Here is a 27166-nt window from a genome sequence, read left to right as displayed (position 1 = left end):
TAGCTTTCCTTAATTTTTCAATTTCAATCCGAGGAAGTTTAAAATTAAGGTAAAAAACTTGTTTCTTGACGTATTTTCAAGTTATTTAAAGCTTTAAAATTCCATTTTCATTTATATTTTCAAATATGTTTGTTATTTTCAACCTTAAATTTACTTTAAGAGCTTTCATGGTGAAATCTTAGTTTCATTAAATTTCTTTTATTTTAGAACTTCATAAGTTATTTTCTATGTCCAATAAGAGATTTATGATCCATTCTTAACTAAAAATCATCATATTGATAATCGAAAAATTGATTCATTTTTTTTCAAACAAAGGGATCTTCCGAAAGTAATATTGGTTCTTCTCAAGTTAGAACATTTTGAATTAGAAGCTCAAGGGAACCTTGAATTGAGAAGGACATCAACAATTTCATAACTTTGTCAAGTGTTAGCAAAGACTCAAAACTCAGTTATTTATCATCTTCTTGACCGACTTGTTCGTCTTGTTTTAACTCTTTTTTGTTTCTACGCGACCACAGAACGAGCTTTCTCGACCATGAAGCTAGTGAAAACTCACTTGCGTAACAATATGGAGGATGAGTTTTTGTCGAGCTACTTAATAACTTTGATTTAATAAAAGAGCGTCGGACACAATTCAGAATGCCTACTTTTGACAAGTATGAATATAGTCTTTGTAATATTTTGTAGCTTCCTAATTATTACTATCCGGAAAGTTGTTTTAACTTTGTTCTTAAGTATTTTAGGAGTTATCTTGTAACTTCAATTTCTATAGTAAGTTTTCTTCATCTCTAACATATAAAACTCTAGTATATCGGTACAAATTGTAAATCTTTATTTTTTGAGGAATAGAAAAGAGGAGATATAGCTCCAATTTCTATAGTTAGAAGTTCTCTTCATCTCTAATAGATAAAACTCCAGCATATTAGTGCATATTGTAAATCCTTGTTTTTTGTGGAACTGAAAAGAGGAGAATGAGGAAGAATGTTATTTGATGTGTATATTTCTTTTGCTAGTTACTATAGTTGTTATTTTATATTAACTCATGTCATTATAGTTTTACTAAATATAAAAGGTCGCACCTTCTGACATAAAATCCTACGTCCATCTCTACCTCCATGTATTAGTATTTTTAAAATAAATACACCACTTGCATTAGACTAGTGGAGATTGACAAACGAACTGTTATTACAGGCCTAGTCCCACAAATATTGCTACACCTCCGAAAAAGATCGTTTGAAAATCATTAAATTTTCGTTAATAAAAACTCCCATGCCATAAGACTATCCTTTTAGCAGTCCCCAATATTTTTTCAGACACATATCATATTCAAAATTATAATTTTCGGGATCATTCTTTGAAATCTACAATCCTCAGTATTTGACCTAAACATTTGACGGAATCAAATTTGATAGTTGATAGTTATACACGTAGAGTGTACTAGCCTATTAAAAGACATAATGGTTCTAAGTCTGATAACACCAACTGTCAAAGGGTCAACATAAAAATCCACCAGACAAACATAATATAGAACTCTCTCGCTTCTTTTCAGCTCTATCATGCACATTGTTCATTTTCCTCTACCTTCATCCCCTCTCCACTTGGACCATCACCGACTCATGGCTGAGTCTCCACCCACTTCGATTTTCCATTATAATTAGAAGGGATGAATCGCTAACAATTGATGAGATAAATTTATTTTCACAAAAATATATAGTTTTTCTTTTCAGGTAGATCATAAGCTTTTAAAAATTATTAAATTATAAAATTGGGTTTTTAAGATGGGCCCATTAGAAACGTTAGGCCTATGTTTATTTTGAAAACGAAGGGGTTTTTTGGCCCAATAGAACAGCCCAAAAAAGAAAATTTGTAAAATAGGACACTTACATTTTTATTTTGGGATCTACGATATTTTTTACATTTTATGAAACTCGTCATTTTGAAGTGATGAGTTTTAATAAAAAATATTTTTTATTCAATTTTTTTATTGAAACTCGTTATCTCAACGTGACGAGTTTCATGATTACTATAAAAAAATATAGTATATCCCAAAAAAAACTTCTTCTCACCTTATTTTCCTAAATGATTTATCCGTTTTTCCTATTGGTCAAATAAAACCGAAAACGAATCCCATATTTTACGCAATCGGCCGAACAACAAACCGGTCATAATACCAACATTTGGACAAACCGGAGTGAATTGGGTGAGCTGAAAAATCGAAATAGCCGCCCTACATGCTGCCAACTGCCCAGTGGCTACCCACCAATAATGTGGCACCTTATAGGCCAAGATCAGGTATATCACTTACCTATGATCTTCTTACTTTAAACATGTCAGGGATCAAACACTATTAGCAGCCTGATTTTGTCGAGCGGTTCGCCCGGACGCTTGTAATCATCATCGAAGTCAATTGCTCCTCAACCGTCAGAATTTCAGGTATATTGATTTCCTTTTGTTTAAAGGAAATTTTCGAATTTCAATTCAAAATCGCTGGTTTTCACTTTTCTGTCTAGAGAAGACGGAGCTTTTTGAAGCTGTTAATCATGACTGTTGAGTTAAGATTAATCTTGTTGCAGCTCAGTTAAACAAACCGCGGTTATAGTCAAAACTTGGTGAACTCTTCAGTTAACAATGGCGGTAGAGGAAGATGCTGCGCAGAGTTACTTACCGTCGAAGAAGAAATCGGAATCTGAGGATGATAAGAGGTAACCTCCTTTTCTTTTCTTTGCCTTCAATTTTAAAATTTTGAGAAAAAATTATGATTATGATTTTGGATTTTGGAATTAATAGGAGGAAGAAAATTGTTCCCGGTAGCTTAATGAAAGCTTTGATGAGACCTGGAGGAGGTGAATCAAATCCGTCAGATGGTGATCAGGTTATTGTTTGGGTTTTTTTTTAAACTGTTTCTAATTGTATATGTTGCCGGATTGATTATCTTTGGAAAATTTGAAAAGCAAGACTTACATTGTGAATTCGATAAGCACTAATTTGGATGCTTTGTAGGTTATATATCATTGCACAGTTAGGACCTTGGATGGAGTTGTCGTTGACTCTACAAGATCAGAATATGGAGGTGAATATACCTAAGCATTTGAGTAGATTTAAACTTTTGAGTTTTGACTGCTATGTTAAGAAGAGTGACTATTATATATGGGCGGGCCTTCTAGCGAATGTCGGAATGTTGAAGTTCGACATGTGCGTGCCTGAACTTAGACAATATACATAGTTGAATTGTCTAAAGGTATATGCTTTTTTTCTTCTTACTGAACTGACATTCATTCCTGTTACAGGGAAAGGCATTCCAATAAGAAATGTATTGGGCAAGAACAAAATGATATTAGGGTTGTTGGAAGGAATTCCAACAATGTTGAAGGGTGAAGTGGCAATGGTATTGGCTTTGTACTTTATAGAATTTTTGTGGGTCAAAATATTTAAACAGTTGTGGAAATAAATGAACTATTGCTGTGGAATTTCTTTTTATGTCTTAAAATATATGGTGAATCTCTCGTTTCAGTTCAAAATGAAACCTCAAATGCACTATGGAGAGGAAGACTGCCCTGTTCCAGTTCCAAGTAGTTTCCCTAAAGAAGATGAACTCCATTTTGAGATTGAGTTGATAGATTTCTCCAAAGCCAAGGCAAGACTACAAGATTGCTGCAAATTTTGATAATTTTCCTTTCGTTATAACATTTTGGCATAAAGCAATTCCTTTATACGATGTTCTCGTACAAGTTTTCTTAGTTGTGTCAATAGTATTCATGTGATAGTGCTCATGATATGGCACTTAGCTCTCATTGGTGGATTTGGATGTAGCCTCTTTTAGTTCTAATGCCATTATATTTTTATGGCTATTTTCAGGTTGTTTGTGATGATTTGGGAGTTCTGAAGAAGGTATATACCTCTTTTTGTTACTTCTAATGTCATCATTATTTTTGGTTTGTTGCACTCTGTTGCTGCAAGGACTTTATTCTTTCTTTGATATTTGCACAGAATTTGTTTTATTCTGAAATATATCGTGTAACTAATACCTATATATATTGATAGGTAATAGATGAAGGTCAGGGTTGGGAATCACCAAGGGAACCATATGAAGTACAAGCTTGGTAATTGTTCTCAAGCCTTTTTACATATCCTTTTGTGTACATTGCACAAAATTTCCAGAATGTTTTTGATAATTTGTATGATGTATAATATGTAAATCATTCAGGATTTCTGCAAAGACGGCTGATGGGAAGTTAATTCTGTCACACACAGAAGGAGAACCATATTTCTTTACTTTCGGGAAAAGTGAGGTTGGTAACTTATATTATTTTAGGGTTTTTTTTTTCAGTCATCCTGGTTTCCTTTATCTAATGCGTGCTTGATCTACGCTGCTTCATTTAGTTATGCTTAAGCAACTGTTGATATAATATTGCATTTGCTCTCATAAAATTTAGGTACCTAAAGGTCTTGAGATGGGAATAGGAACAATGGCTGGGAAGGAGAAAGCGGTGATTTATGTTACAAAGCAGTACTTGACCCCCTCTCCCCTCTTGCCTGAGATTGAAGGTTATGAAGAAATTCATTTTGAAGTGGAGCTTGTTCATTTCATCCAGGTAAGTCATTCCTCTCATATTGATACCTCTCATAAATGTTTTATCATTGGGAAAACTACTTGGCAGATGTAAGTGAACTCTCAAATGTTGGACTAATAGGTAAGGGATGTGCTGGGAGATGGGCGCCTAATTAAACGACGACTACAGGATGGAAAAGGTGCTCCTTGGTATTTTATTAAACATCGCCATTGAGAATCAACTTATTAGTTCATGTTCTGCCACATTTTCACCTATGCATTCATCTGAAAGTCTTACTTTGGGATATGTATTTAACAGTTTTTGCACTCATTCTTATTTGGTGGGAAGATTCCTAGGATGTTGCTTCAAAATTTTGATTTGCATGCGTTCCAATTAAGCGCTAGTTACTGCTTCCATCTTTTTCTTCCTTTAATTTTGTCTGCCAAAGATCCTGGTTGTGTGGCTGCACAAATGATGGTTATCTTTTCTGTTTGGAATAACCAGGGGAGTTTCCCATGGATTGCCCGCTTCATGACAGTCTTTTACGAGTCCATTACAAGGGCATGCTTCTTAATGAGAAAAAGACAGTCTTCTATGATACAAGAGTTGATAATCAGGGAGAACCTTTGGAGTTCAGTTCCGGGGAAGGGATGGTAAGTTCACCATAGAAAAGTTGAACAGGCTTCTTGAATGATGTCTATGCATTCATAACATATATAGTTGAAATCAAATGCGAATTGCCTACCAAACTGTTCTCTTTTAAAGAAAATCATCATTCTAAGACGCTTTATGCCTTCAATTAATCAGTCAGCTTTTATTTTGCCGTACAGGTGCCTGAGGGATTTGAAATGTGTGTTCGCTTGATGCTTCCCGGTGAGATTGCTCTCGTCACTTGCCCTCCTGACTATGCATATGACAAGTTTTCAAGGTGAATTTTTTCCCTCTAAATATATCTTATGTTATGTTATTATTTCGTGCATTTCCTGAGTCCTCTTTCTATTTGTTTAGGCCAGCTAATGTTCCTGAAGGTGCTCATGTTGCATGGGAAATTGAGCTTCTTGGTTTTGAGATGCCAAAGGTAACAAAGTCATGTTGTAGGAACTTATCTATGATTTGGTCATTAAATTGTCATTATGCACCGATTTATTATTAAAAAAGTGTTGCATTTTTCCTTTTACTTGTTTTGGTTCCTAATTTAAACCTTTATTACAGGATTGGACTGGTTTGAACTTTCAGAGCATTATGGATGAAGCAGAAAAAATTAGAGTTACGGTATGTGGTTTACTATAGATTTGTATCTTCCTCAATGAGCCATTTATCCATTTATTGGATGCCCGGTACTTTGCATCTCCATCTCCCTATCTATGCTTGCAGTCTTTTGCAGAAATACAGAATTATTATTTACCCTTGTCTTTTTTGTGCTGCATGTAACACATGTTATTCATATAATTATATTTGACCATTACACTCCATTCGTTTGCAGGGTAATAGACTCTTCAAAGAAGGAAAATTTGAACTTGCCAAGGCAAAGTATGAGAAGGTACTGTAGTTACTATATTTCCTACATCGTATATTCTTTTATGATCTTAAAGACTTAAACTATTCTTTCTTTAGGTTGATATATAAATTGAACCAATGACCTAGAGCCTGATTCAATCAAACACATTGGCCTAATGAGGTAAACAAAAATGATTATAAACGGTAAAAACCAAATTATATATGAAGTGATAAATATCCTGAGTCTGGATATCATGTTAAACATCCCATCCAAGATGCATGGCAATGGACCAAAAGTGAACTTGAATAAAGCATAATTAACAGACGTTCATGTCAAACCAGTAGCAATTTTCCTATTATGGTGAATTTAAGTGAATCTTTAATTCGATTCCTTGTGTTGCTTTATATGTAGGTGCTTCGAGAATTCAATCATGTGAATCCACAAACTGACGAGGATGGAAAAGTGTTTTTAGACACAAGAGTAAGTGTCATCCTGCCTCATGCTAACTGAAAGAATCTATTATTTTCTGTGATTGATCATTTATTACATGATGTTAGATCAGCATGTTTCTGGAGTTTGCTAATCTTTTTCCTGTTTTACTACTTGAAGAATTTGTTGCATCTGAATGTGGCCGCTTGCTTCCTCAAAATGGGTGAATGCAGAAAGTCCATCGAGGCCTGTAATAAGGTTAAACTGAACCTATCTTTTTCTCCCTAAGCTGCCTTATGTTGTACTTGTTTACTTGTCTCAATAATTAACCCTCCGATGAAATCCGTCGAATTCTGGATCTTGATATGTTTTGGTGGAACCATGTAGGTGTTGGATGCAACTCCTGTACATGTGAAGGCTCTATACCGTCGTGGAATGGCTTATATGGCTGCCGGAGATTTTGAGGAAGCAAGAAATGATTTCCAAATGGTTGTTATAATGTATTTCATTTAGTTGTCTAAAGCTGGATTCTGAAGCAATCTCTAATTGTCTTTCTGGATGCTATCAGATGATTAAAATCGATAAGTCTGCAGAACCAGATGCAACAGCTGCTCTATCGAAACTGAAGAAGCAAGAGCAGGTGTGTTAATTAGCCATAGTTTTTTTTTTGGTCATTCAAAACAGTGGAAATATGGGAATTCATTTACGTATCACTTAACTTTTGAGCAGGAAGTTGAGAGGAAGGCTCTGAAACAATTTAAAGGACTATTTGACAAGAAGCCTGGAGAAATTTCGGAAGTTCAAATCGAAGAGAGAGCTGCTGTAGATGAGATCAGTGGCGAAAACCAGAAGAATAGCGAGGGTTCTTCATCAGAATGGGATGAGTCTCCGGATTTTCCTGCAGCGGTGGCGGCACCTCCAGTAGGTTGGTTTTACAACTTGTGGCCCACCGGTGGAAGACTCTTTTCAGCTCTCGGGTTTCAAATATGTACCGTACTCTGATGCATGTAAGGTACTCTTTTATGGTCTGAATCCGAACTTAACACCATAGCATTGGCTGCAGAGTGCTTAAATTAGTTCTTTCGGGAAAGAATAAAAATGTTCTGGTGTAATTTCATGGTAGCATGTATGATCAGCGATATATAGGAAAGAAAGGGCAAGACCTGTTCTTTCTGAGAATTATTTACATTTTACATTGGAAAAACCTGATTTCAAGCACAAATATTTGTACTCAATATCCAAGTATATTTCAGGCAAATTTAGAGGGGAATAGTGATGGTAGTTTTGTTGTACGACAGCCTAATATAAAGCTAAGGAAAGATGCTACCGGAAATGTTAATATTTTTTTAATATTTTCGGTAGAGCGTTATCTAAAATGTTATTTTTTCTACCGGAAATATTAATTTCGCTATCTAAAATGAATATTTCTGATATTAATATTTCCGATAGAAAAAAATAGCATTTTAGATAGCGCCCAATATTAATATTTTCGGGAGAAAAAAAAACATTTTAGGTAGTGTTCTACCGGAAATGTTAAAAAAATAATAACATTTTAAGTAGTGTTCTACCGGAAATGTTAAAAAAATGTTAACATTTTCGGTAGTGCATTTCTGTAGCATATTAGGCTGCATTTCCTTAGACATCCCCGAATAGTGAAACTAATTTTCTTTTAGCGAAATGGAAGGGAAGTATTGTGATTGCTCTCGTCTTCCTGGTCTCAAGAAAGAACAAGTGAAAGTGGAGATCCAACAAGGCAGAGCTGTTAAGTGGTGTGTGGAGAAAGATGACAAGAATGAGACATGGCATCGTGCTGACATGGGAAGTTCCTTAGAAGGTTCTTGTTACCTGAAAATGGCAAAGCTGATAGAAGTTAAAGCAACGAGGGAGAATGGAGTACTCACCCTCACCATACCCAAAGTGGAAGAGAAGCAGCAGTCCATTGAGATCAGCGGCTAGATTTTAACCTGTGTGCTCCCATTGTTCGTCTTCCTATATCCTAATGCTTGATTAGAAAATAAATGAATAATGGAGTGTTTGTTTATTTCATTTATTACAAATATAAATCATAAGATGAAGTGTTGTTTTCATAAGATTCTCCAAAGTCTGAAATGCTGGTCATTAGCTTGTCCATGTCTTTATCTGCAAGGCATGGACGGATGGAAGTAAGTCCAAGTGCAGCACGCACCATATGTACAGCAACCAGAGTATTTTGCAATTGACCAAAAGGACTGGGATGTTTTTGTTTCCAATCATTTGCTGGAATTTATGGCTACGGAGGAATAAGTTCATCTTCGTCGATAACGAGTGTTTTGAAATGTACTGTTGGTTTGAGGAAAGAGCGTATTCGAGGCAGAGATGAGCTCAGAGTGGAGAGAAGGTGTTTGATTTGTGGTCGTGTCATGTGGTTGTGTTAATGCAGTTGGAGTTGTAAGATACTGTCATCGATTTTAATGTTCAGGTTTAATAAAAAAAAATCAGTTCATCAAATACCTAGTGTGTGTATGTATATTGATTAAATTGAGATTTATACAGTAATATTTATTTAATTTTTTTATTATTTGACAATAAACATTTAAATATCTCTTGTAAATTTTATGTTCAAATTCGAAAAAACAATACATCAAAAAGATTTTTATTTTTGTTCGTATAATTATAATTATGATTTTATTAAAAAAAAGTATATTTCATGCTTTGAATTTTCTTTAACTCTCAGCAAAAATCCCCTCATAGTTTGTTCGAGTCGAGACTTAATTAAGACAACGGAAGAAAAAAAGAGTGCCCAAAAATCTTATTCATTTTTACCAAAACACATTGAAATTATTCGATATACGATATAACTGTTTACAAGAAAAACAACTCAACCTTGTAGAGTTCTCAAACCATCCTCCTAAAACTCGAGAATGATATACAATACAATGATATAAAAAATATACAGAAACACATCAAGCCAACTGGAACCAACCCAACTCAGCTCAAGAAAGATTATTGATAAAAATAAATTGATCTTATCGTTCGTTGACAGCTCACACCTTTTAATCTGGACGAAAATTTGTAATTGGTGGAGACTCAATCATGAGTTGGGATTAATTTACGTGAGGAGAATGAAGTAGAGAGAGAAGAGTAATATAGGTGAGGGAGTGAGAAAAGAGAGAATACCCGTCAAATTTATCTAATAAAACTTTATGTTAATCCTTTGATGATTGATGTTAAGTAAGGATCATCATGTTTGTTAGTAGGCTAATAAGCTATACATATATGAATGTCAACTATCATATTTAAGTATGTCAAAAATCACGTAAAAAATTAATAAGTATGAATTTTAGAGAGAAATTTTAATGGAGGATGGTTCCAAAATGACAGTATCTTTGAGAAAATTTTGGAAATTATGAAAATTTGTTTAAAGGGTGGAGTATTTCAAATGTCTTTATTGACAAAGATCCAGTAATTTTCGAAGATTCTTTTTGGAGGTACAATAAAAAAATAAAATTTTTATACAATTTTTTTTGGTTATTTTCTCGATTTTAGGCTTTCATCTTGATTAATATAGATTAAACCGCGTCGTATATCTAGTTTTGTTGGATAAGTCTCTCAGGGGGGATTTTTTGCATACTCAAAAACTCAAACTTGAAACATATTTAAACGATATCAAGCTGCTTACCACTTAAATCAACTCCGCTGAATAAATTATTTATATAATTTTGTAATAGCTATTCAGATCCAATTTTGTTTTGTATTTTACGGTTTCTAACTATTCCTATTCAAAGCTCTTTTGACACAAACCTTAAACCTTACAACCTTACAACCTTACAACCTTTGGTGCCAGCATGTCATGGAGGTGCCTGAACAGTGGACATGCTTTTAAGTAAAGTTTCTAGGATTATTGACCAAGTTACAAGCATTTCTAACCATCCGATCGAATTTCAACTCATATTTATCCATGGTTTTCAGAACCGGACCGGTCAGGGAACCGGCCGTACTATCGATTTACTGGTTTAATTGGTCGAATCGGTCGGAAGAACCGGACGATATTATAATTAATTATTTAAAAAATTAAATAAAAATACCAAAAACATTTAATAAAAAATAATTTTTTATATCACAAGTCATATTCAAAGCAAGTTATAACATATAGAAGTTAAAAATCATAAAATCAAGTGAAACAAAATGATTTAAATTAATTACAACATAATATTTAAGGTAAAACATATTAAATAATAAATATAATTATATAACTATAATCAAAAAATAAATTTGGGGCTAAAAAAATCATAACAAACGATGTCGTTTGGTTTAATTTAAAAAAAAACTCACATGAGTAAGAAACATAGAAGAACATCACAAAAGTCTAAAGAGAAAATATGAAAACAAAACAATCTCACATGGCTAAGAAACATAGAAGAACATCCCAACTGACTTCTATAAATAATAGAGGTAATTTGACATTCAAAATCATTGAGCCTTTTGGTGAGCACAGAGCAAACTATTCTTATGCTTCAATCGAGCTCGAATTTCAGGCTTTAATTGAGCTTCATGGAGCCTTTTGGTGAGCACAGAGCAAACTATTCTTCTGCTTCAATCGAGCTTCTAATTTTTTTTTGAGTTCGAGCCTTTTTGAGTTCAAGTTTCAATATTATATTTCGATTTCGAGTTGAACTTAATAATTTTTAACTCTTGAGTTTTTGAGTCGAGTTGAGCTTACTTTAAAGTTTTTGAGTTCGAGTCGAGCTCAACAATACTTGAGTTCGACTCGGCTCATTTAACAAACGACGTCGTTTGATTTAATTTTTTTTAAAGTCGGTTCTATTGGTTTTCAATCGGTTCACGGTCCGGTCCGGTTCAAACGGTTCACAGCCGGTTCAATGGTTCTTTTCGGTTCACTAATAGCGGTTTAACCGGTGTAGAATAAACCGGACCAGGCAACGATTCCCGGTTGCACCGGCCGATCCGGTCCGATTTTCAAAACACTGTATTTATCATTTAACAATACCTTCTAGATTTTTTTAAAAAAAAGATAAATTACACAATTTCTCATTAAACTTTACTTTTTCTCTTATTTCATTCATTATACTTTAAGCTTTCCAATTTACTCATTGAACTTTTGAATTATTTCTGTTTTTTGTCACCCTAAATTATTATTTTTTACTCTATGATGTGATATTATTATTATTTAATACAAAAATAATTTAAAGTAAATAATAAAATAATATCCCTAATTCTAACCCCTTTATTTTCTTCATCCTAACTTTCACTAACGACCACCGCTTCTTTTTGTCATCGTATATCACCGTCAGCCTTCTGAACCTACAGTCGCTTGACCCCAAATTGTACCAAGAGATTCGTTTGGACGCACTGAATACAAATCTAGTAGTTGTTTCACTGAAAAATATTCTAAAACTAGTGAATATCGACGACAATATTTTGGTTTCCTCTCTTTCGACCTCCAATTCGTGGACTTTAGAGTATACTCTGATAAAATGGAAGTAAGATTCAGACTTAGGGGATGAGATGAAGCTACCAACAAAATCTGAGATCGAATGATCACCATCTACGGCAATCGACGATAGTCGACATTTTGTTTTTTTATTTTATTTTTGATTGGATTCAGAGCATGTTTTGACAAAATAGAGGTCTGATTTAAACTCAAGGGTCGAGACAAAGCGACCGATGAAATCTGAGACCGAATGATCACCATCTACAATGGTTGATGATGGCATCCAACACCAACAAACAGTAGATGGTCACCTTCTTTTTTATTTTTTATTTTAAATTATTTTTATATTAAATAATTAAAAAATATAAATAATACCAAAATAATAATAAAATAATTCAGAGCGACCAAAACAATAACAATTCAAAAGTTTAATGAGTAAACTTAAAAAAACTAAAAGTATATTAAGTGAAGTAGGAGAGAGAGTAAAATTCAGTGCGATGTATTTCACTTTCTAGACCAAAAGGACGGAAATTTCAATATTACCCTCCCGCCAGGTTTCTTCAAATTTAAAAACTAATTAAATAATGTGAAATGGTTGACCCAAGTCTTTGTTGGGCCATTATTTTTGTTTGATTATATTTCGGGGTTTTGTTCCATTTTTGTCACCATTTTATTATGAAATTATCCCAACTATTTTTACCATTCCGTTTTGATCCCCAACTATTAACTATCGGCTTCTTATCATTAAATTTCATGTACTATTTGTTATAATTTAATTTAAAGTAAATTACATATTTAATCATCTAATTATTTTATTTGTTATATCTTTACTTATACAACTTATTTTTTAGAATTGTTTTTCAAATCAAAATAAATAAAACTGTTTTAAGAGTTTGTGGTTTGATTTCACTTTTAAATACATGGATATTTGAAATCAGAATATTTAAGATTAATTTTGGGGGCTTAGAGTTTTTGACACTTTGGAATTTTCGGGGTTTTAACCATTAATTGGACCGATTTCTTTTTCAAAAATAATTAACCGAACTAAATAAAGTTCGATTAATCAGTCGGTTAACCGAAATTTTAAATAATATGTATTATATATATTAAATATGAAATATTTTGACTAATTCGGCTAATTCGGTTGGTTAGTTCGGTTGATTAATTTGGTTAAACCGAAATTTAAACACTCATAAAACTAAAATATATAAATAATATATTAAATATTTAAAAATTTCGGTTAATTAACCTATTTCTAAACAAATTAACCGATAACCAAACTTTGAAAAAATATTAATCGTTAACTGAACGAACTTAAAATTAACAGACCGATTAACAAAAAAAATTCAGTTCGATCGGTTTAATTGATTAATCGAAATTTTAGACACCCCTGTCTCACCCTCCACCAATGACATTAAGTAAAGAAAGAGTAAACTTTTATGTTGGCAAAAATAATACAAATAAGAGTAAAGTAAATAAATGTTATTCGATTATAGAGTACTATTTTATTAAGTTTTCCGATGATTAAAAGTTATAAAATGATCTCTAACTATAAGGTACTGTTATATTGAGTCCCTTGATTATTAATGAAAAATGACGAGTTTAAAACATATGAATAGTCAGATGATTGTTTTATAATTTTTAATTGTAAGAGGACTCAAAAAAGCAGTGTCTTATAACCGGGTGATCATTTTATAACTTTTAATAATTGATGACTCAACAAAGCAACACCCTATAATTGATAGACTATTGTATAAATTTTAATAATTGAGGGACTCAACACAATAGAACCTTATAGTCGGGGTTCATTTGTGTATTTTACCCTAAAATAATAGGCTTAATTAGAAAATTAATGTCATATTTTGATAATTCTAAAAATTTTATTAGAAAACTTAAAATTATAATTAAAAAACTCGTTTTTTCAAACCCTAAAAAAACCCAAAACTTTGAAAACTCTCATTCCAATTCATATGCCCATGCAGTTCATCAGGCCTTTGCCACCGTTGTGTCTGCGAAACCTACCCTCGATCGGGCCTCCACATAACGACCAACCACCCATGAAACAACCACCAACAAAACCTAATCGCAATTTTAAATTTTTTAGAAAAATATAGAAAAAACCCAAGTCCTTGAAATATTTCATTCCAAAACTCTATTATCATCGCCAACCATTTTCGGTTATAATTGTTGAACAACTATTATTTTTTATTTTTAAAATAAAATAACATTTTAATTTTTTTAAATTGAAATCTTTACAATTATCTAAATGTGAGATGTGTCCTTTAACGAAGTTTTTTATTACGATCGCGACATGTAACGTTTGTAAGGTTAAACACTTAGATAAATAAAAAAGAAGTTTAGGTATAATTTTTGAAAAACAGTATAGTTTGGACACTTATTTTATAGTTAAGCCAAAATAATAATATTAGTTGCGGCGAAGTTTCTTTAATCAATTCTTTAATAAGAAATTTCTCATCGTCCCAATTGTTCACAATTCTGAACTCCATCTTCATTTATATCGAAGCCGAAGAAGTCTTTAATTTCAACACTTTTCTCTTATTTTATATATTTTCCCTTCCTTGTCCACCGATCCTGATCGTGGATCGCCAGAATTTGATCGCTCGAAGAATCGGTTAAGCAACGGCGGCGGCGGGGAGTTTACAGTTATGGTGGATTTCAAGTTGGCTATTGGAGGAAAGAAAGAGAGAAACATAAATAAAACTTGTTAACTTTTATTAGTTATAATTTCGGGAAGGTTAAGGTGTTGGTAAAAAGGGGGATTTTTCATAAGATTTGAGCCTTTTTATTTTTTTTTTTGAAGATGTTGACCTTAATCGGTGGGCTTTGAAGTAATATGGAATTGGTTGTTTCACGACAACAAGATGACGCTTTACATTGGTCGCGAAGCTTCAAAGGTTTCTTTTTTAATCATCTTCTGTGTGTTCTGGAAATGGAAATTACAAGAGATTTTAATTTGATTTTTGATTCGTTTCTTTTGTAGTTGTGGAAGAGAATTTGTTCAGAGACAACTACAGAGATCAACCTTCTTCTTGACAATTGGAAATACCTTCTTGCCGGTCTAGTTTTTCAGGTTTTATTCTGTTTCGGATTAGACTCATCTCGCTTTTTTTTGATCTATTGTGTTTTGAATGATTTCAAAAGTTTACTTCTTTCTCAGACAGTTTTAGCATTTGAAGTAGTAAATGTGGAGTGGCAAAGCTAGCATCTTATTTTTCTTAAAGCTAAGATATTGTACACTGTAATTTGTTCATACAGACAACATTGCTTCGCTGATGAACATTTTTTTTACCTAAATGGATGACATTGTCGATTTTTAAGCTTTAGTATGCCACATTTCATTGATTCTGAAAGAGTTTTGTGTGAGCTTGTTTAGTGTTTGTATTGTCCAAACTTCAAGTATTCTTAATTAGAACACTAAGACGGCTGCGGGTCTAATATCTAGTTTTGTCTCTGCAGTATATTCATGGTCTAGCCGCCCGAGGAGTTCATTATTTACACCGGCCAGGGCCAACACTTCAGGATCTTGGTTTCTTTCTTCTTCCAGTAAGAACACCTTTCTTTTGTTTTTCCTCGAATTATTTGGTCAAACGTCTTGTTATATCTATTTTTTATGTAATTTTAGGAGCTTGGGCAAGATAAAGGCTATATCAGCGAGACATTGTTCAGCTGCATCTTTTTATCATTTTTATTGGTAAAGTTATTCTTATGTTGTTGGCTTTTTCTTCGTTACTTACTCTATTGATTTCGTTAGTTTTTTTTTTCAGTTCTCACATTTTTATTACCAGATAATGCAGTTCTTTTGTTTATGCTTTATTTGCATCTTTTATCTCTCCACGTCTAACTTGTGAATTTCTCTATTTCAGTGGACTTTCCATCCTTTCATCTTCAAAAGCAAAAAGATCTACACAGCTCTAGTTTGGTGCAGGGTGCTAGCATTTTTAGTTGTAAGTACACCCAACATATGACCTTGTTGTAGTGCTAGTTTTTTGTAGGTTCTTCCTTCTGTAAAAGTATGCCTATGTTTTTCACTGTGATTAGTAAGAATCATTAGATTCTCATATTGAATATTAGAATGATTGCCCTTGTTCTGTGCCTGGTTAAATTTTTTAATCAAATGAGTGCAATTTGAAGTAACAGTTTCATCAATAACCTGCTCAGTCAAACTGAACTCAATGCTGAAGTTGTTCAACTAACTTTATAAACATGATGAATCTTGATAAACCATGAAACCTCAAGCCATTCCTCATTTTTTTTGTTTTTTGTTTTGTTTATTCATGGCATGCAGGCTTCACAGTTTCTTCGAATCATTACATTCTATTCTACTCAGTTACCTGGTCCAAATTATCATTGCCGAGAGGTATAGTCTTGAACTGTATACTTGCTCTTGACTTTATGATTACATTATGAAATGGGATTATTATTATTTTTAGGTAATGGCCTCTTCTCACTGCAGGGTTCAAAGCTTGCCAGGTTGCCGAAACCAGACAGTGTGCTTGAAGTCCTCTTAATTAATTGTATGTATTCTTATTGTATTCAAAATTTCAACTTATTTCCATTTGATATATAGTTAGATGTTTTGATGACTAATTTGGCTCATTTGCTTGTTGATTTTTCAGTTCCTCGAGGTGTAATATATGGTTGTGGCGACTTGATCTTTTCATCACACATGATCTTCACCCTGGTGTTTGTGCTCACCTATCAGAAATATGGCACACGAAGGTAAATTTCATGCATGGCTTATTCATTTAGCTTATTTTTAGGCATTAGCTCCGATGATAAAGGGGAAATAAAGTGAAATATAACTATTAGGAAAATCCTGAGATTATTATGTCGAGTACTATTCTTGTAATACTTGTGCTTCACAATAGCAAAATGTTAGACCAGGTTGTACCATAAGCTTTTTTGATTAGTTTTTTTAATATATATATATAGTCAATGGGGCAAAGAATTCTAGCTTGTTGATAATTATTTGGTTGTTGATTGTATTGTTTTCATTGTGCAGGTGTATAAAACAGTTAGCTTGGTTGGTTGCTGTTATCCAAAGTCTCTTGATCGTGGCATCCCGCAAACATTACACAGTTGATGTTGTTGTTGCATGGTATGAAGTACCCTTTTGAAGTGTCTGTTATATATACATTTATTTTTTTTTTCAATTTATTTTGATTTTAGTATGACCTCTGCACAGGTATACTGTAAATTTAGTGGTATTCTTCATAGACAAGAAACTTCCAGGTTAGAAATTAGAATGCTTTGATTTTTGATGTTATCTCATTCGGTATAACATAAAATCTTCCTCTGCTCGGGGCATAACTTTACTGGTAGTTTTAACATCAAGATACAACTGCAGAATTGCCCGACAGAACCAGTGGAAATTTACCAATGTTGGTACAATTAAGCACTAAAGACAAGGATAGTAAGACCAAAGAAGAGAACCAGAAGCTCTTGAATGGGAATTCTGTAGACCCTGCAGATTGGGTATAGTAATTTTATATTTTCCTTTCTGAGTTTTTCATGGCGATATCTGATTATTATTGGCATTTATGTTTTTCTACTATTTCGTTTAGAGGCTGAGAATTCAAGTCAATGGCACTGTTCTGGAAGATGCAAATGGAATCCATGTCGATACTGCAATGAACGGTGCATAGATGATGGAAGCTGCTTTTTTATCACTGTAACTGTGCCGGCTTGATTCCGTTTGATCTCGGATGAAAGGCTTAGCGCTTTCGAGTACTGGTAATTTGATTTGTATTCTTAAGAGAAACAGAAATTTGAGTAGTGCACTTGTACATTGTTTGTCCTTTTCTGTCTTGGTTGAAGTCATCAGCCAACATCATCTGCATCTCTACGTATATCGTGGAAATTTTCCAAGTTCCTATTCCCACTTCCATTCTCTTTCTCATGTTGGAATACTGGTTTTCTTATGCTTAAGATAAAATAGCCGTCTCTCAATGCCGAAGTCTATTGAGATAAACTACTTTTCAAGTGTTTTTGCATCAATTTCTCAAGGCAGCATGTTGTGGGCCCCTTGAAATGATGTTTTGTTGGTTGCCAAGCATTGAAGAACCTCTGATTCCTGCAACTAAAACTGAAGAGCGCATGACATTCCATTTCTTTTCTGGTGCATGTGATGGTGATGTAAGCTATCACGTATCGTCTAAATGTTTTCGTTTTCAATACGTTTTGAGTGGCGGTTGGATCATCTAAATAATTCAGGCTCCTCTGCATGTCTCATGCAATGTTTAAATGCTGCACGTTATCTTTAATGGAATCCGACAATTGAGCAACGTAGCCTTGTCAACAGGAGCACAATGCAAACATAACCATGGTTCTGGGTTGAGTATTACGTTCCTGGAAAACATTAGGTGAAGCACTTGGTTAGCATTTGTGCAACGAGAAGAAAGTTGTTTACAATTTCGTACTTGGTTGGTTTGGCACATTAATGCACACCCTTTTCAAGTCCACAGCTTGTGCATTAAAGAGCAACACAGGGAAGGTTTTAGCTGGTTTAAAACAGCAGGAGGATAGACTCGAAAGAATCTCGTCTGTCTTGCGTTGTTCGTTGATGGCGGGACAAGGCGCCAACTATTCGATTCAGTCATGATCACTGCAACAACTTTCTCCATGCTCCTTTGCAGTAATATTGCCTGATCATGCTAGCATTTGCCCTAAGCCTTTGTATTTTTAACCTGCAGTGCAGAATGAAGAGCTCGAGCCTTGCAATTTGTCACCAGCTTTGAACTTCATGGGCGTGCTTGGCCAGAATCATGGTTACCTTGGTTCCTATATCCCCCCTCTCGTCACTCATACACGGAACCTTTCGGGATAATCATCATGTAAAACCCCCTTTTTTTTATAGGTAAAATGGGTAACTTTTGCCCATGTAGTAGACCCAATTTATCACTTTCGTCCCTATTATATTTTTGCATCAATTTAACCCTCGAAGTTATTCAGTTGCATCATTCTATATCTACCCCTAACTTAAAACCTTAAATTGTAAACCATAAACCATAACCCCATTACCTTTAAGTCGTAAACCTTAAACCCTAAAAAGTTAAAATTTATAATTTAGGGTTTTAAGTTAATGTAAGGGTATAGAATGATGCAATTAAATAACTTTGAGAGTTAAATTGATGCGAAAATACGATAAGGACAAAAATAATAAATTGAATCTACTACAGGGGTGTAAAGGTGACCCTTAAGCCTTTTTTATCACTTTACAAATTAATCCTTAAACTTCCATTTTTTACTTTTCAATTTTTAATTTAGTCTCGAACTATCATTTAATTAAATGAAATTAAACAGATACAACACCCTTCTCAGTACTTTAGAATTAATAGTTTATTCTCTCTTTTTTTTAATTCTATTATCAGGCTTCAAAATTTTCAGTTCGAGAATTCGGGGAAGTTACAATCAATCTCAATGCAAATATTGCACTAACAATATAACTAATGCCTCTATGAGAAAAAAAAGTTCCCAATGCACTTGCCTCAATCCAATCCACACATGAACCTTATTGGAATTCAAATTCAGTAATTGAATTCCATCCTCCTACAATAAGACGCCTGTTGTGGACATGTCGGACTTTATTAGTCTGGGATGATGACAAGATAGTATCTGTTTGAAAAACGTTAAATAATTTGACAATAAATACGATGCTTAAATAGCCCTACAAATATTAAGCTCGAACTCGAGATCTTTGGAGATAGCAACCATCACTCTAATCACCGAAATCGCTTAATTCATACGGATACGTAGACTTTAAAACCCGGTCACATGTTTTTTTGATCAGGAAACAAAACCAGGCGTCCTTGGTGGCGTCGATGTGGATTGGTTCAAACATATTTTTTGAACTTAATTAAGCAAAAAAATGTAATTAAATAAAAAATCTAAATCAACAAGTGATTATATGATAACTTGTTAACTTAGAGATATAAATTAATTGGTTAAACGGCTTACCAATTCAAAGTACACATTCACTTATTTTTTCATTATAAATGCAATTAACACAATAATCAGTTGAAAATGATGTGATTAATTAGCCTTTTAGAGATGGAAAAAGCAAGTTGTTCCAACAGCTTAATCACCGGAAATTGGAAACAACTTAGGCAACACAAGTGTTTCTTTTCCCCTTGCTAAGGTAACTATCGCTCTCATAAGTGTAAACTACAAGTTTAGTAACTCAAATATAATTTTTGTTCTGTTTTGATCACCCAACTAAAATCGTACCTAACAATTAGTTTTGATTTCATTTTGGTCACCGCTGTAAAAAAATAATAATGATGTATCATCATAAGATAATGCCATATCAACATTGAAAAAAATAAAAAATATCATGTCAATAGTTTGAATCCTAATAAGTCTTTATATTTTTTTTAAATAGCTGACCCATGTCAATATTTAATTCTAACTCTGTACATGCTTTCTATATATTTAAATGAATTTCTTTCACACATTTATCAAATGTAAAAGAGAATGTAATTATAATAATTTCAGTTACATTAGATTGTCCATTTAAGGAAAAGACTAGAAAATCAAAATTTTAAAAATTATATATCTTATCATCAAGATTTTTACATATTTTAAAAACCTTAGTTCCTTGGGTTTTCCCAACTAAGTTCAAGAATTAGATAGTTTCATGGTATTTACAGCCCGCACCATAGCCACAACCTAGGTGTTGACGCATTGCCATTAGCCAGCACCTCTTCGATTTGATGTACCCTTCAATTACCTCAAATTGCACTGTAATTAGATTACACCTATAGTGTTTCCCCACTGGGAAGCTAGGGCCATTAGGACTATCAATTTCAAAAGTAATGGCTTCAACAACCGAGTTTCTTTCATATGATTTCCAATTTCATAATTTACAACTTTGATTGATGCGCATAAGTATATACATTTCTTTTTAAAATATACTAAAATTCATATTAATCATCTTTATTAACCATGATAATGCATGCACATCCTGCATTTGAATTCGAATCATCCGTAAAGAATAACATTTCTTTTTACCATTACCATTACCATATTGGTTGCCAGTTCAAAGCTCCAAAAGCAGAAAATAAATTTTCTACACTCGTTTTGGCTAGGTTGTTAAGCAATTGGTATGCCTAAGCTGTGGCCTGCCCTTTATATTTAATTCTCGATATTGTAGGGTCGCGTTGAAATCTTTGTCACCAAGAAAACCTCGAACCAGTTCCAATATAAATTGAAGCTCCATCTCCTTTGCCTCTCACATTAACGCTCCTTCTCTTGTTTCTTGTTGGAATATTTAGTCCTCTAATCGAAATGGGGCGCCTTGTTTTCTTGTTTGCTTGCTCTTTGCTTCTTCTGGTGGCTGATTCAACAGCCTCTGCTGCAATAGTGGAACACACATTCAATGTAATCGTCATGGCTTTTAATGATATTTAATGTCCCTAAGCTTATAATTTGAGTTTGGTTGCAGGTGCAAAATTTGACTCTTACTAGGCTATGCAATCGCCAGGTGATTACTGCAGTAAATGATAGCTTCCCTGGTCCCAGAATCCGAGTTCGGGAGGGTGATACACTGATTGTTCATGTGTTTAATAAGTCACCTTACAACTTGACCATTCACTGGTAATTACCTTCATGGAAATTACAGTTGGATTCACTCAATTTCATATGTTTTTAACCATTTGCTGATGATTGTTCGACCAGGCATGGGATTTTTCAGATACTGAGTAGCTGGGCCGATGGACCTAAAATGGTCACTCAGTGTCCCATTCGCCCCCGCAATAAATACACCTACAAATTCAAAATCATTAAACAGGAAGGAACCCTTTGGTGGCACGCTCATGCCTCGGCGCTCCGTGCCACCGTGTACGGTGCACTCATTATCCTCCCCAGAACTGGCAACTCTTACCCTTTCCCTAAGCCCTACAGGGAAGTTCCCATCCTATTAGGTATATATATACTGGGAGACAAAGATTTTACATTATATATGTTCCATAGGGCTGTAGGTATTTAGCTAACAAAGAGCAATGCCGGTTGCAGGTGAGTGGTGGAATGCTAATATCGTCGATATCCAAAACGAGGCATTAGCCCTTGGCCGTGGTCCTAACATTTCCGATGCTTGTACGATAAATGGATGGCCCGGTGATCTATTTCCATGCTGTATAAACCGTAAGTGTATGAAATTATATATCTTCAATGCATCGAATATAAATATTTAATTTAGTTATATGATTCTCGATAATCAGAAATGTACAAGCTTAAGGTGGAACGAGGGAAGACCTATCTCTTACGTATTATCAACGCTGCACTCGATAACCAGCTATTTTACAAGATAGCTAATCATAATATGACTGTTGTGGCTGTCGACGCTTGTTACACCAACCGGTATGTCACTGACGTGGTGGCTATCGCCTCCGGACAGACGGTCGATGTTTTGCTTACAGCGGATCAGCCGATCGGGTCGTATTACATGGCTGCAAGAGCTTATGCAAGTGCATTAGGTATACAGTTCGATACTACTACAACGAGGGGTGTGATTGTTTACGACGGTGCACCGCCTTCAACAACGCCGCTAATGCCGGTCTTACCGGCGTTCAACGACACCCCCACAGCTCATAAGTTTTACAGCAACCTTACTAGTTTGGTCGGCGGGCCTCATTGGGGCCCTGTCCCGGTTAAAGTGGACCACAAAATGTTTGTCACAATCGGATTGGCGCTCCAAGTCTGCCCATCGAACACAACTTGCCAGGGTCCATTTAATGGAACAAAGCTCTCGGCCGCCATGAACAATCAATCCTTCGTGTCACCTACTGGCTTGTCGATGTTGCAAGCCTTCTTCTTCAACGTCGGAGGAGTTTACACCACTGATTTCCCTACCAAGCCACCGGTTCAATTCGACTACACCAACGCAAGCATTAACAGCAACCTGCCGCTGCTGTTTGCTCCAAAAGGAACCAAAACCACAAAGCTTAAGTTTAACTCCACGGTGGAGATGGTTTTGCAGAACACGGCTATTGTCGGAGTGGAAAATCATCCGATGCACCTCCATGGCTTTGATTTCCATGTAATGGCTCAAGGTTTCGGGAACTACAACCCAGACACAGATGCAAGCAAGTTCAATCTTTTCGACCCCCAAATGCGCAACACTATCGCCGTACCTGTTGGAGGATGGTCTGTCATCAGATTCGTAGCTAATAATCCAGGTTAATTTTCTGCCAAAAAAATTGTTATTTAAAAGCATTGAAAGATATTGAACTAGGTCTTGCTTCAATTCATCTGAGATGTGCAGGTGTATGGTTTATGCATTGCCACTTTGACGCGCACTTGCCAATAGGACTGGCCACTGCCTTCGTGGTTGAGAACGGGCCGACACCGGCTACAACCTTGCCTCCGCCGCCAGCGGATCTTCCACAGTGCTAGACATTGTTTTATTTATATATGAAAGTAGTTGACGTTGTTTTTGTATTTTTTTTATCCTTCTTCAGTTTTCTTTCATGATTTTGGATTTAATTCATTAGGCAAGAGATCGATTTTGATTGAACTTCAGTTGTTACATCATGTTTTATATTTCCTAATGTTTATTAAAATTTAAAATAAAATCAATATCACTAACAGAGATTGATTTAAGTGGTAAGCAGGCTTCACCACCTCACAATCACCGGTGTGCACTAGGAAGGCGCAAAAACAATGCAGCACTTAACCAGATCAACTCTCTGCAAAACTCTAAGGCTGTCGACTTTCATTAACAATGACCACCACTCCCTCGGACGACGGAGAAGCTTTACAATCATATCCGACTCCAAAGCCGAATCAAGCTCCACCACGAACTCCCCGGATACCTTTTGCCTCAAGAAGTAACTATAAATGATTCTTAATGGCTACTAACACAGTTTCAACACCATATCTGTTAGAAATTAAACTTATTTTTAGTAAGGAATTAAATGGGTTTCAGTTTAATTAATTAAACTTAGGGGTTTAGTTAAAAACTCACTTTATTAAATGAATGAAAATTTAATTAATATTAAAAAGCTAAACCTAAATTCCCATGCATGAAATCCTACAAACACCTATTGTATTGTATTGTATTGTAAGACTAGCAACCATTGCTCATCTAATAGAAATCTATCAAGACGGCTCCTCTTGTTTTGAGTCCCAATCCATGTGAATTTTTTGCCCCTGTCAATCAACCTGAAAGAAGATATAAAATTATTGAATTCCTCACTACCCGAAAGTACCTTTCAAGTTTGATAAAGCTTCCCAAAGCATGGATTGATCAGCCACTGTACAAGGAGCGTAAATGTTCGCTACAACCGAGTTACTACCGGATTGAGTCCAACACCCCAGCAAACAAATGTAATTCCTTTCCACTATGGCTTCCTGAAAATGGAATTTACTTATATCCCAAGCCGATAATAATTCTCCTGCCCTCTCAATAGCAGGTGAGAAAGAAAAATCTACCTCGCCATCCATCCATAGCCTCCTTATCTCCTCCACTGAGATTACAGGCTTCTTAGTTTCATGAGGCGGAGCCATTTCCACCCTATTCTCCTTAAGAAATTTGCGAACCACCATAAGTTTTACCTCCGAACCTAACCCCTAACATTCCATATTAGAATTCTCATACCGAGACACTACCTTCCTACCTCCTGCCTGACTTATCAATTCTGGTTTAGCAAAGCAATTTCTTGCACCACTTCCTCCTCATCACCCACAATCTTAATACCCAACTTCTTCCCCAAATCTAACTCCTCGCATACTAATTACTATTTATTTGACATTTGAATTGTGAAAATGACATAAATTGAGTTTTGATTATTTTAGTATTATTATGAATATAGTTGATATATCACAGGATCATTTTAACACTTGCGATAAGAGTTAAGTGTGATTGAGGTGTCTCCGAGTGATGTGTATTATGTTCGAATGTGAAAATGCGTTTCAATTTTACCCTTAGCCATTTTGCTAGCTCTGAGCCATACCAGTGTTACCCTTATGGGTATATTGTCGATTCATGTATCTGTCAAGTATAGGTAACCAACAAGATAATTTTTCAAATGATTTATAATGTAAATTCTAAATATGATTTAATATTTAATTATAAAATTATAATATGCGTTGATCATATATGTTTGTAATAATGTGTTTATGAAAATGTTTTGTATTTATGTCTATTGGATTTTTGACTACATCACTAAACTTTTCTAAGCTCCGTTTGATTATTTTCCGTGACATTATAAGACAAGATTAAGTTCAAATCTACTATATTACATCGTGCAACTTCATAAGTCAAACCTCTGTTTCAATCTGTAAACCTTATATTTAGTAGCTCCTATTAGAAGTGATTATTATTTTGGTGATCATAAAATATGTTACTCTCTTCGTCCCATAGAAGACGTCCCGGTTTTTCAAAAGTCAATTTTTTTAAACTTTAACATTGGTTATTTTAAATATTTTAAATAATTAAATTTTATAAAATATATATTTGAAAACTAATTGATTGAAGGTTTTAAAATACATTTTTACATATTTTTATCAATAATAAATTTTAAATAATAATTAGTCAAAGTTTAAAAAAATTGACAAAAAAATCAATAATAGACATCTTTTTATTGGACAGAGGGAGTATATGTGTATTGGTCTTTAAAGTAATATGATTCTACAAGTATGTATATGTATGTATGTAAATGTGATGTTTAGTATGTTTATTGTTTTTTTAGTACATAAAAGTGTAGGTTAGAGGTGTCTCCCCTAGTCTAGGGTCAAGGTGTACCTAATATTCAGTTGGGATCTACATAGGAATTTACAGGTTGCCCACCGAAAGTGACAGTGATAGGATTCGAACTTGACCTTACAAGATCAAATTCCTGAATCTCAACCTTTTGTATGTTTAGTGTTGATTGAATGTGTGTGCCACGAGAATCTAATAAACATTATCAAGAAATGGTTGTTGGGCACACACCTGAAACAAGTATCCATGTTTTTCCTACAATCACTGAAGTGGCATCTCCCACAATACTCACAAATGGTCATCGGCGATACTCCAGAAGAACCACCCTGACTAGAAGCTGGAACTATTAGAGTGTTTGACGCTACAGGCCTAGAACTCATTCCACCTCTCTGAGAAGACTCGCCCTTACCTTCTTGCTAGGACGCGTAGAAGTAACACCGAAACCAGAAGGTCTACTGAATCAGTCTCTATCTCTATCTCAGTCGCTATCCCTTCTACGGTCCGTACCCACTCGCTCAATCTCCTCAGCAGTCTTGGCTATGGGTAGCAACTCGACTCCTTATCTCATACCTAAGTCCATTCTCAAATCTCAAACACCGATCCAAGTCAGAGTCCACAAGCCCAGTAGCATAACAACTCAGTCTGATGAACTCAATCTAATAATCCATGACAAACATATCACCCTGCTCCAAATTCTGGAACTCCTGACGTCGCTCCTGCAGATATCTCTCTCCAATGTAGCGACTCTAGAAACGTTCCTTGAAAAGATCTCAAGTCAACTGATTCACCGAGATCCTAGAAATCGAATGTGTAACACCCCCAACCCGTATCCGACCCGGATCCGAGTCCGAAGTGTCACATTGACTTTTCAAAACCTTTACTTGTATAAAATAGTGAGTAATTTAAAATATATTATTTTGAATACATGCCAACTAGAACTTTATATATTAAAATACATATTATTCACCTTTCTTCTAATCTGACCTTTGGTAAGGAGAACTGACCTGTCTTGCTCCACATTGCTCTTTACTATTCTCCTTTCGGTAACCTACGTGTGAAACAATCACACGCTAAGTCTATGACTTAGTGAGGCAATAAAATATAAACTATAGCTTGTAATCATGCATGAACAATTACTACTATCACTACTACCCTTATTCATGTAGCAAATCCCTATAACACATATACAATATATCATTACATATAAGAACATATAAACACATATATTCATCACTCATCATGTTCATCATTAGCCTTATTTCATTATCAATATGATTATCGTTTATATCACTTAATACATATCCTCTTATACCTAGCACTTTAACCAACATTTGACTCATTTAATCATACAATCCACATATCATCATATAAATAATATAATACCATTCACAGCACAAAAACATACAAGTCACATGTAATATATTTGTTGTTATGTCTTTATTAGCCCATGTACACATGTGAGAACTATAGATATGTGAGTCTATAGAGGTTGTGCACTAATGCTGTCACCACAACTCGTATAAATACACCGAAGTGCT

At 34.5% G+C, this 27166-nt stretch overlaps 4 protein-coding genes across 6 annotated transcripts; all 4 read left to right on the top strand.

The window, feature by feature from the left end:
* The first annotated feature begins 2293 nt into the window (after nucleotides 1–2293).
* LOC120137361 (peptidyl-prolyl cis-trans isomerase PASTICCINO1-like) lies at nucleotides 2294–7567 on the top strand. 2 transcript variants are annotated; one of them, XM_039153121.1, is made up of 21 exons: nucleotides 2294–2433; nucleotides 2623–2702; nucleotides 2788–2872; nucleotides 3001–3070; nucleotides 3288–3385; nucleotides 3512–3634; nucleotides 3856–3888; nucleotides 4042–4100; nucleotides 4205–4289; nucleotides 4434–4592; nucleotides 4692–4749; nucleotides 5055–5203; nucleotides 5381–5478; nucleotides 5559–5628; nucleotides 5763–5822; nucleotides 6034–6090; nucleotides 6460–6528; nucleotides 6658–6735; nucleotides 6865–6966; nucleotides 7046–7117; nucleotides 7207–7567. In XM_039153121.1, exons 2-21 carry the CDS (start codon nucleotides 2629–2631, stop codon nucleotides 7477–7479), a joined length of 1872 nt encoding a protein of 623 aa, XP_039009052.1. In that variant the 5' UTR covers nucleotides 2294–2433; nucleotides 2623–2628; the 3' UTR covers nucleotides 7480–7567. The 2 variants fall into 2 exon arrangements, with proteins under 2 accessions (XP_039009052.1, XP_039009053.1); XM_039153122.1 differs by having other exon boundaries at nucleotides 2331–2433; nucleotides 2574–2702.
* A 498-nt stretch (nucleotides 7568–8065) lies between these two features.
* Nucleotides 8066–8923, top strand: LOC120137355 (17.3 kDa class I heat shock protein-like). The gene has a single exon (XM_039153118.1). The coding sequence runs from the start codon at nucleotides 8155–8157 to the stop codon at nucleotides 8431–8433; it is 279 nt and encodes a 92-aa protein (XP_039009049.1). The 5' UTR covers nucleotides 8066–8154; the 3' UTR covers nucleotides 8434–8923.
* Nucleotides 8924–14395: 5472 nt separating this feature from the next.
* LOC120137346 (phosphatidylinositol:ceramide inositolphosphotransferase 1-like) lies at nucleotides 14396–17797 on the top strand. 2 transcript variants are annotated; one of them, XR_005517423.1, is made up of 13 exons: nucleotides 14396–14823; nucleotides 14910–14999; nucleotides 15386–15472; nucleotides 15552–15620; nucleotides 15793–15873; nucleotides 16215–16286; nucleotides 16383–16443; nucleotides 16546–16648; nucleotides 16932–17027; nucleotides 17115–17161; nucleotides 17277–17404; nucleotides 17494–17631; nucleotides 17664–17797. XR_005517423.1 is itself a non-coding variant. In XM_039153113.1 (12 exons), the coding sequence occupies exons 1-12, from the start codon at nucleotides 14791–14793 to the stop codon at nucleotides 17572–17574; spliced, it is 948 nt and encodes a 315-aa protein (XP_039009044.1). In that variant the 5' UTR covers nucleotides 14396–14790; the 3' UTR covers nucleotides 17575–17797. The 2 variants fall into 2 exon arrangements, 1 of the variants encoding a protein (XP_039009044.1); XM_039153113.1 differs by having other exon boundaries at nucleotides 17494–17797.
* A 3853-nt stretch (nucleotides 17798–21650) lies between these two features.
* LOC120137348 (laccase-7-like) lies at nucleotides 21651–23358 on the top strand. Its single transcript, XM_039153115.1, has 4 exons — nucleotides 21651–21849; nucleotides 21941–22069; nucleotides 22147–23103; nucleotides 23190–23358. Exons 1-4 carry the CDS (start codon nucleotides 21651–21653, stop codon nucleotides 23318–23320), a joined length of 1416 nt encoding a protein of 471 aa, XP_039009046.1. The 3' UTR covers nucleotides 23321–23358.
* The last annotated feature ends 3808 nt before the right edge of the window (nucleotides 23359–27166 follow it).

Source organism: Hibiscus syriacus, unplaced genomic scaffold (genome assembly GCF_006381635.1).
Source record: "Hibiscus syriacus cultivar Baekdansim isolate YM2019G1 unplaced genomic scaffold, ASM638163v2 tig00110656_pilon, whole genome shotgun sequence".
Lineage (NCBI taxonomy): Eukaryota > Viridiplantae > Streptophyta > Magnoliopsida > Malvales > Malvaceae > Hibiscus > Hibiscus syriacus.
This window is presented reverse-complemented; position numbering and strand designations above follow the sequence as displayed.

Excerpts from the sequence above, each read along its gene's own strand:
- LOC120137348 (XM_039153115.1), top strand. The coding sequence starts at position 21,651 with ATGGTCACTCAGTGTCCCATTCGCCCCCGCAATAAATACACCTACAAA. Across the intron at positions 21,850-21,940 it reads GGAAGTTCCCATCCTATTAG|GTGAGTGGTGGAATGCTAAT; the intron begins GTATATATATAC and ends TGCCGGTTGCAG. Across the intron at positions 22,070-22,146 it reads ATTTCCATGCTGTATAAACC|AAATGTACAAGCTTAAGGTG; the intron begins GTAAGTGTATGA and ends CTCGATAATCAG.
- LOC120137361 (XM_039153121.1), top strand. The coding sequence starts at position 2,629 with ATGGCGGTAGAGGAAGATGCTGCGCAGAGTTACTTACCGTCGAAGAAG. Across the intron at positions 3,071-3,287 it reads TACAAGATCAGAATATGGAG|GGAAAGGCATTCCAATAAGA; the intron begins GTGAATATACCT and ends TTCCTGTTACAG. Across the intron at positions 5,479-5,558 it reads GCATATGACAAGTTTTCAAG|GCCAGCTAATGTTCCTGAAG; the intron begins GTGAATTTTTTC and ends CTATTTGTTTAG.
- LOC120137355 (XM_039153118.1), top strand. The coding sequence starts at position 8,155 with ATGGAAGGGAAGTATTGTGATTGCTCTCGTCTTCCTGGTCTCAAGAAA.
- LOC120137346 (XM_039153113.1), top strand. The coding sequence starts at position 14,791 with ATGACGCTTTACATTGGTCGCGAAGCTTCAAAG. Across the intron at positions 17,162-17,276 it reads CATAGACAAGAAACTTCCAG|AATTGCCCGACAGAACCAGT; the intron begins GTTAGAAATTAG and ends ATACAACTGCAG. Across the intron at positions 17,405-17,493 it reads CTGTAGACCCTGCAGATTGG|AGGCTGAGAATTCAAGTCAA; the intron begins GTATAGTAATTT and ends TATTTCGTTTAG.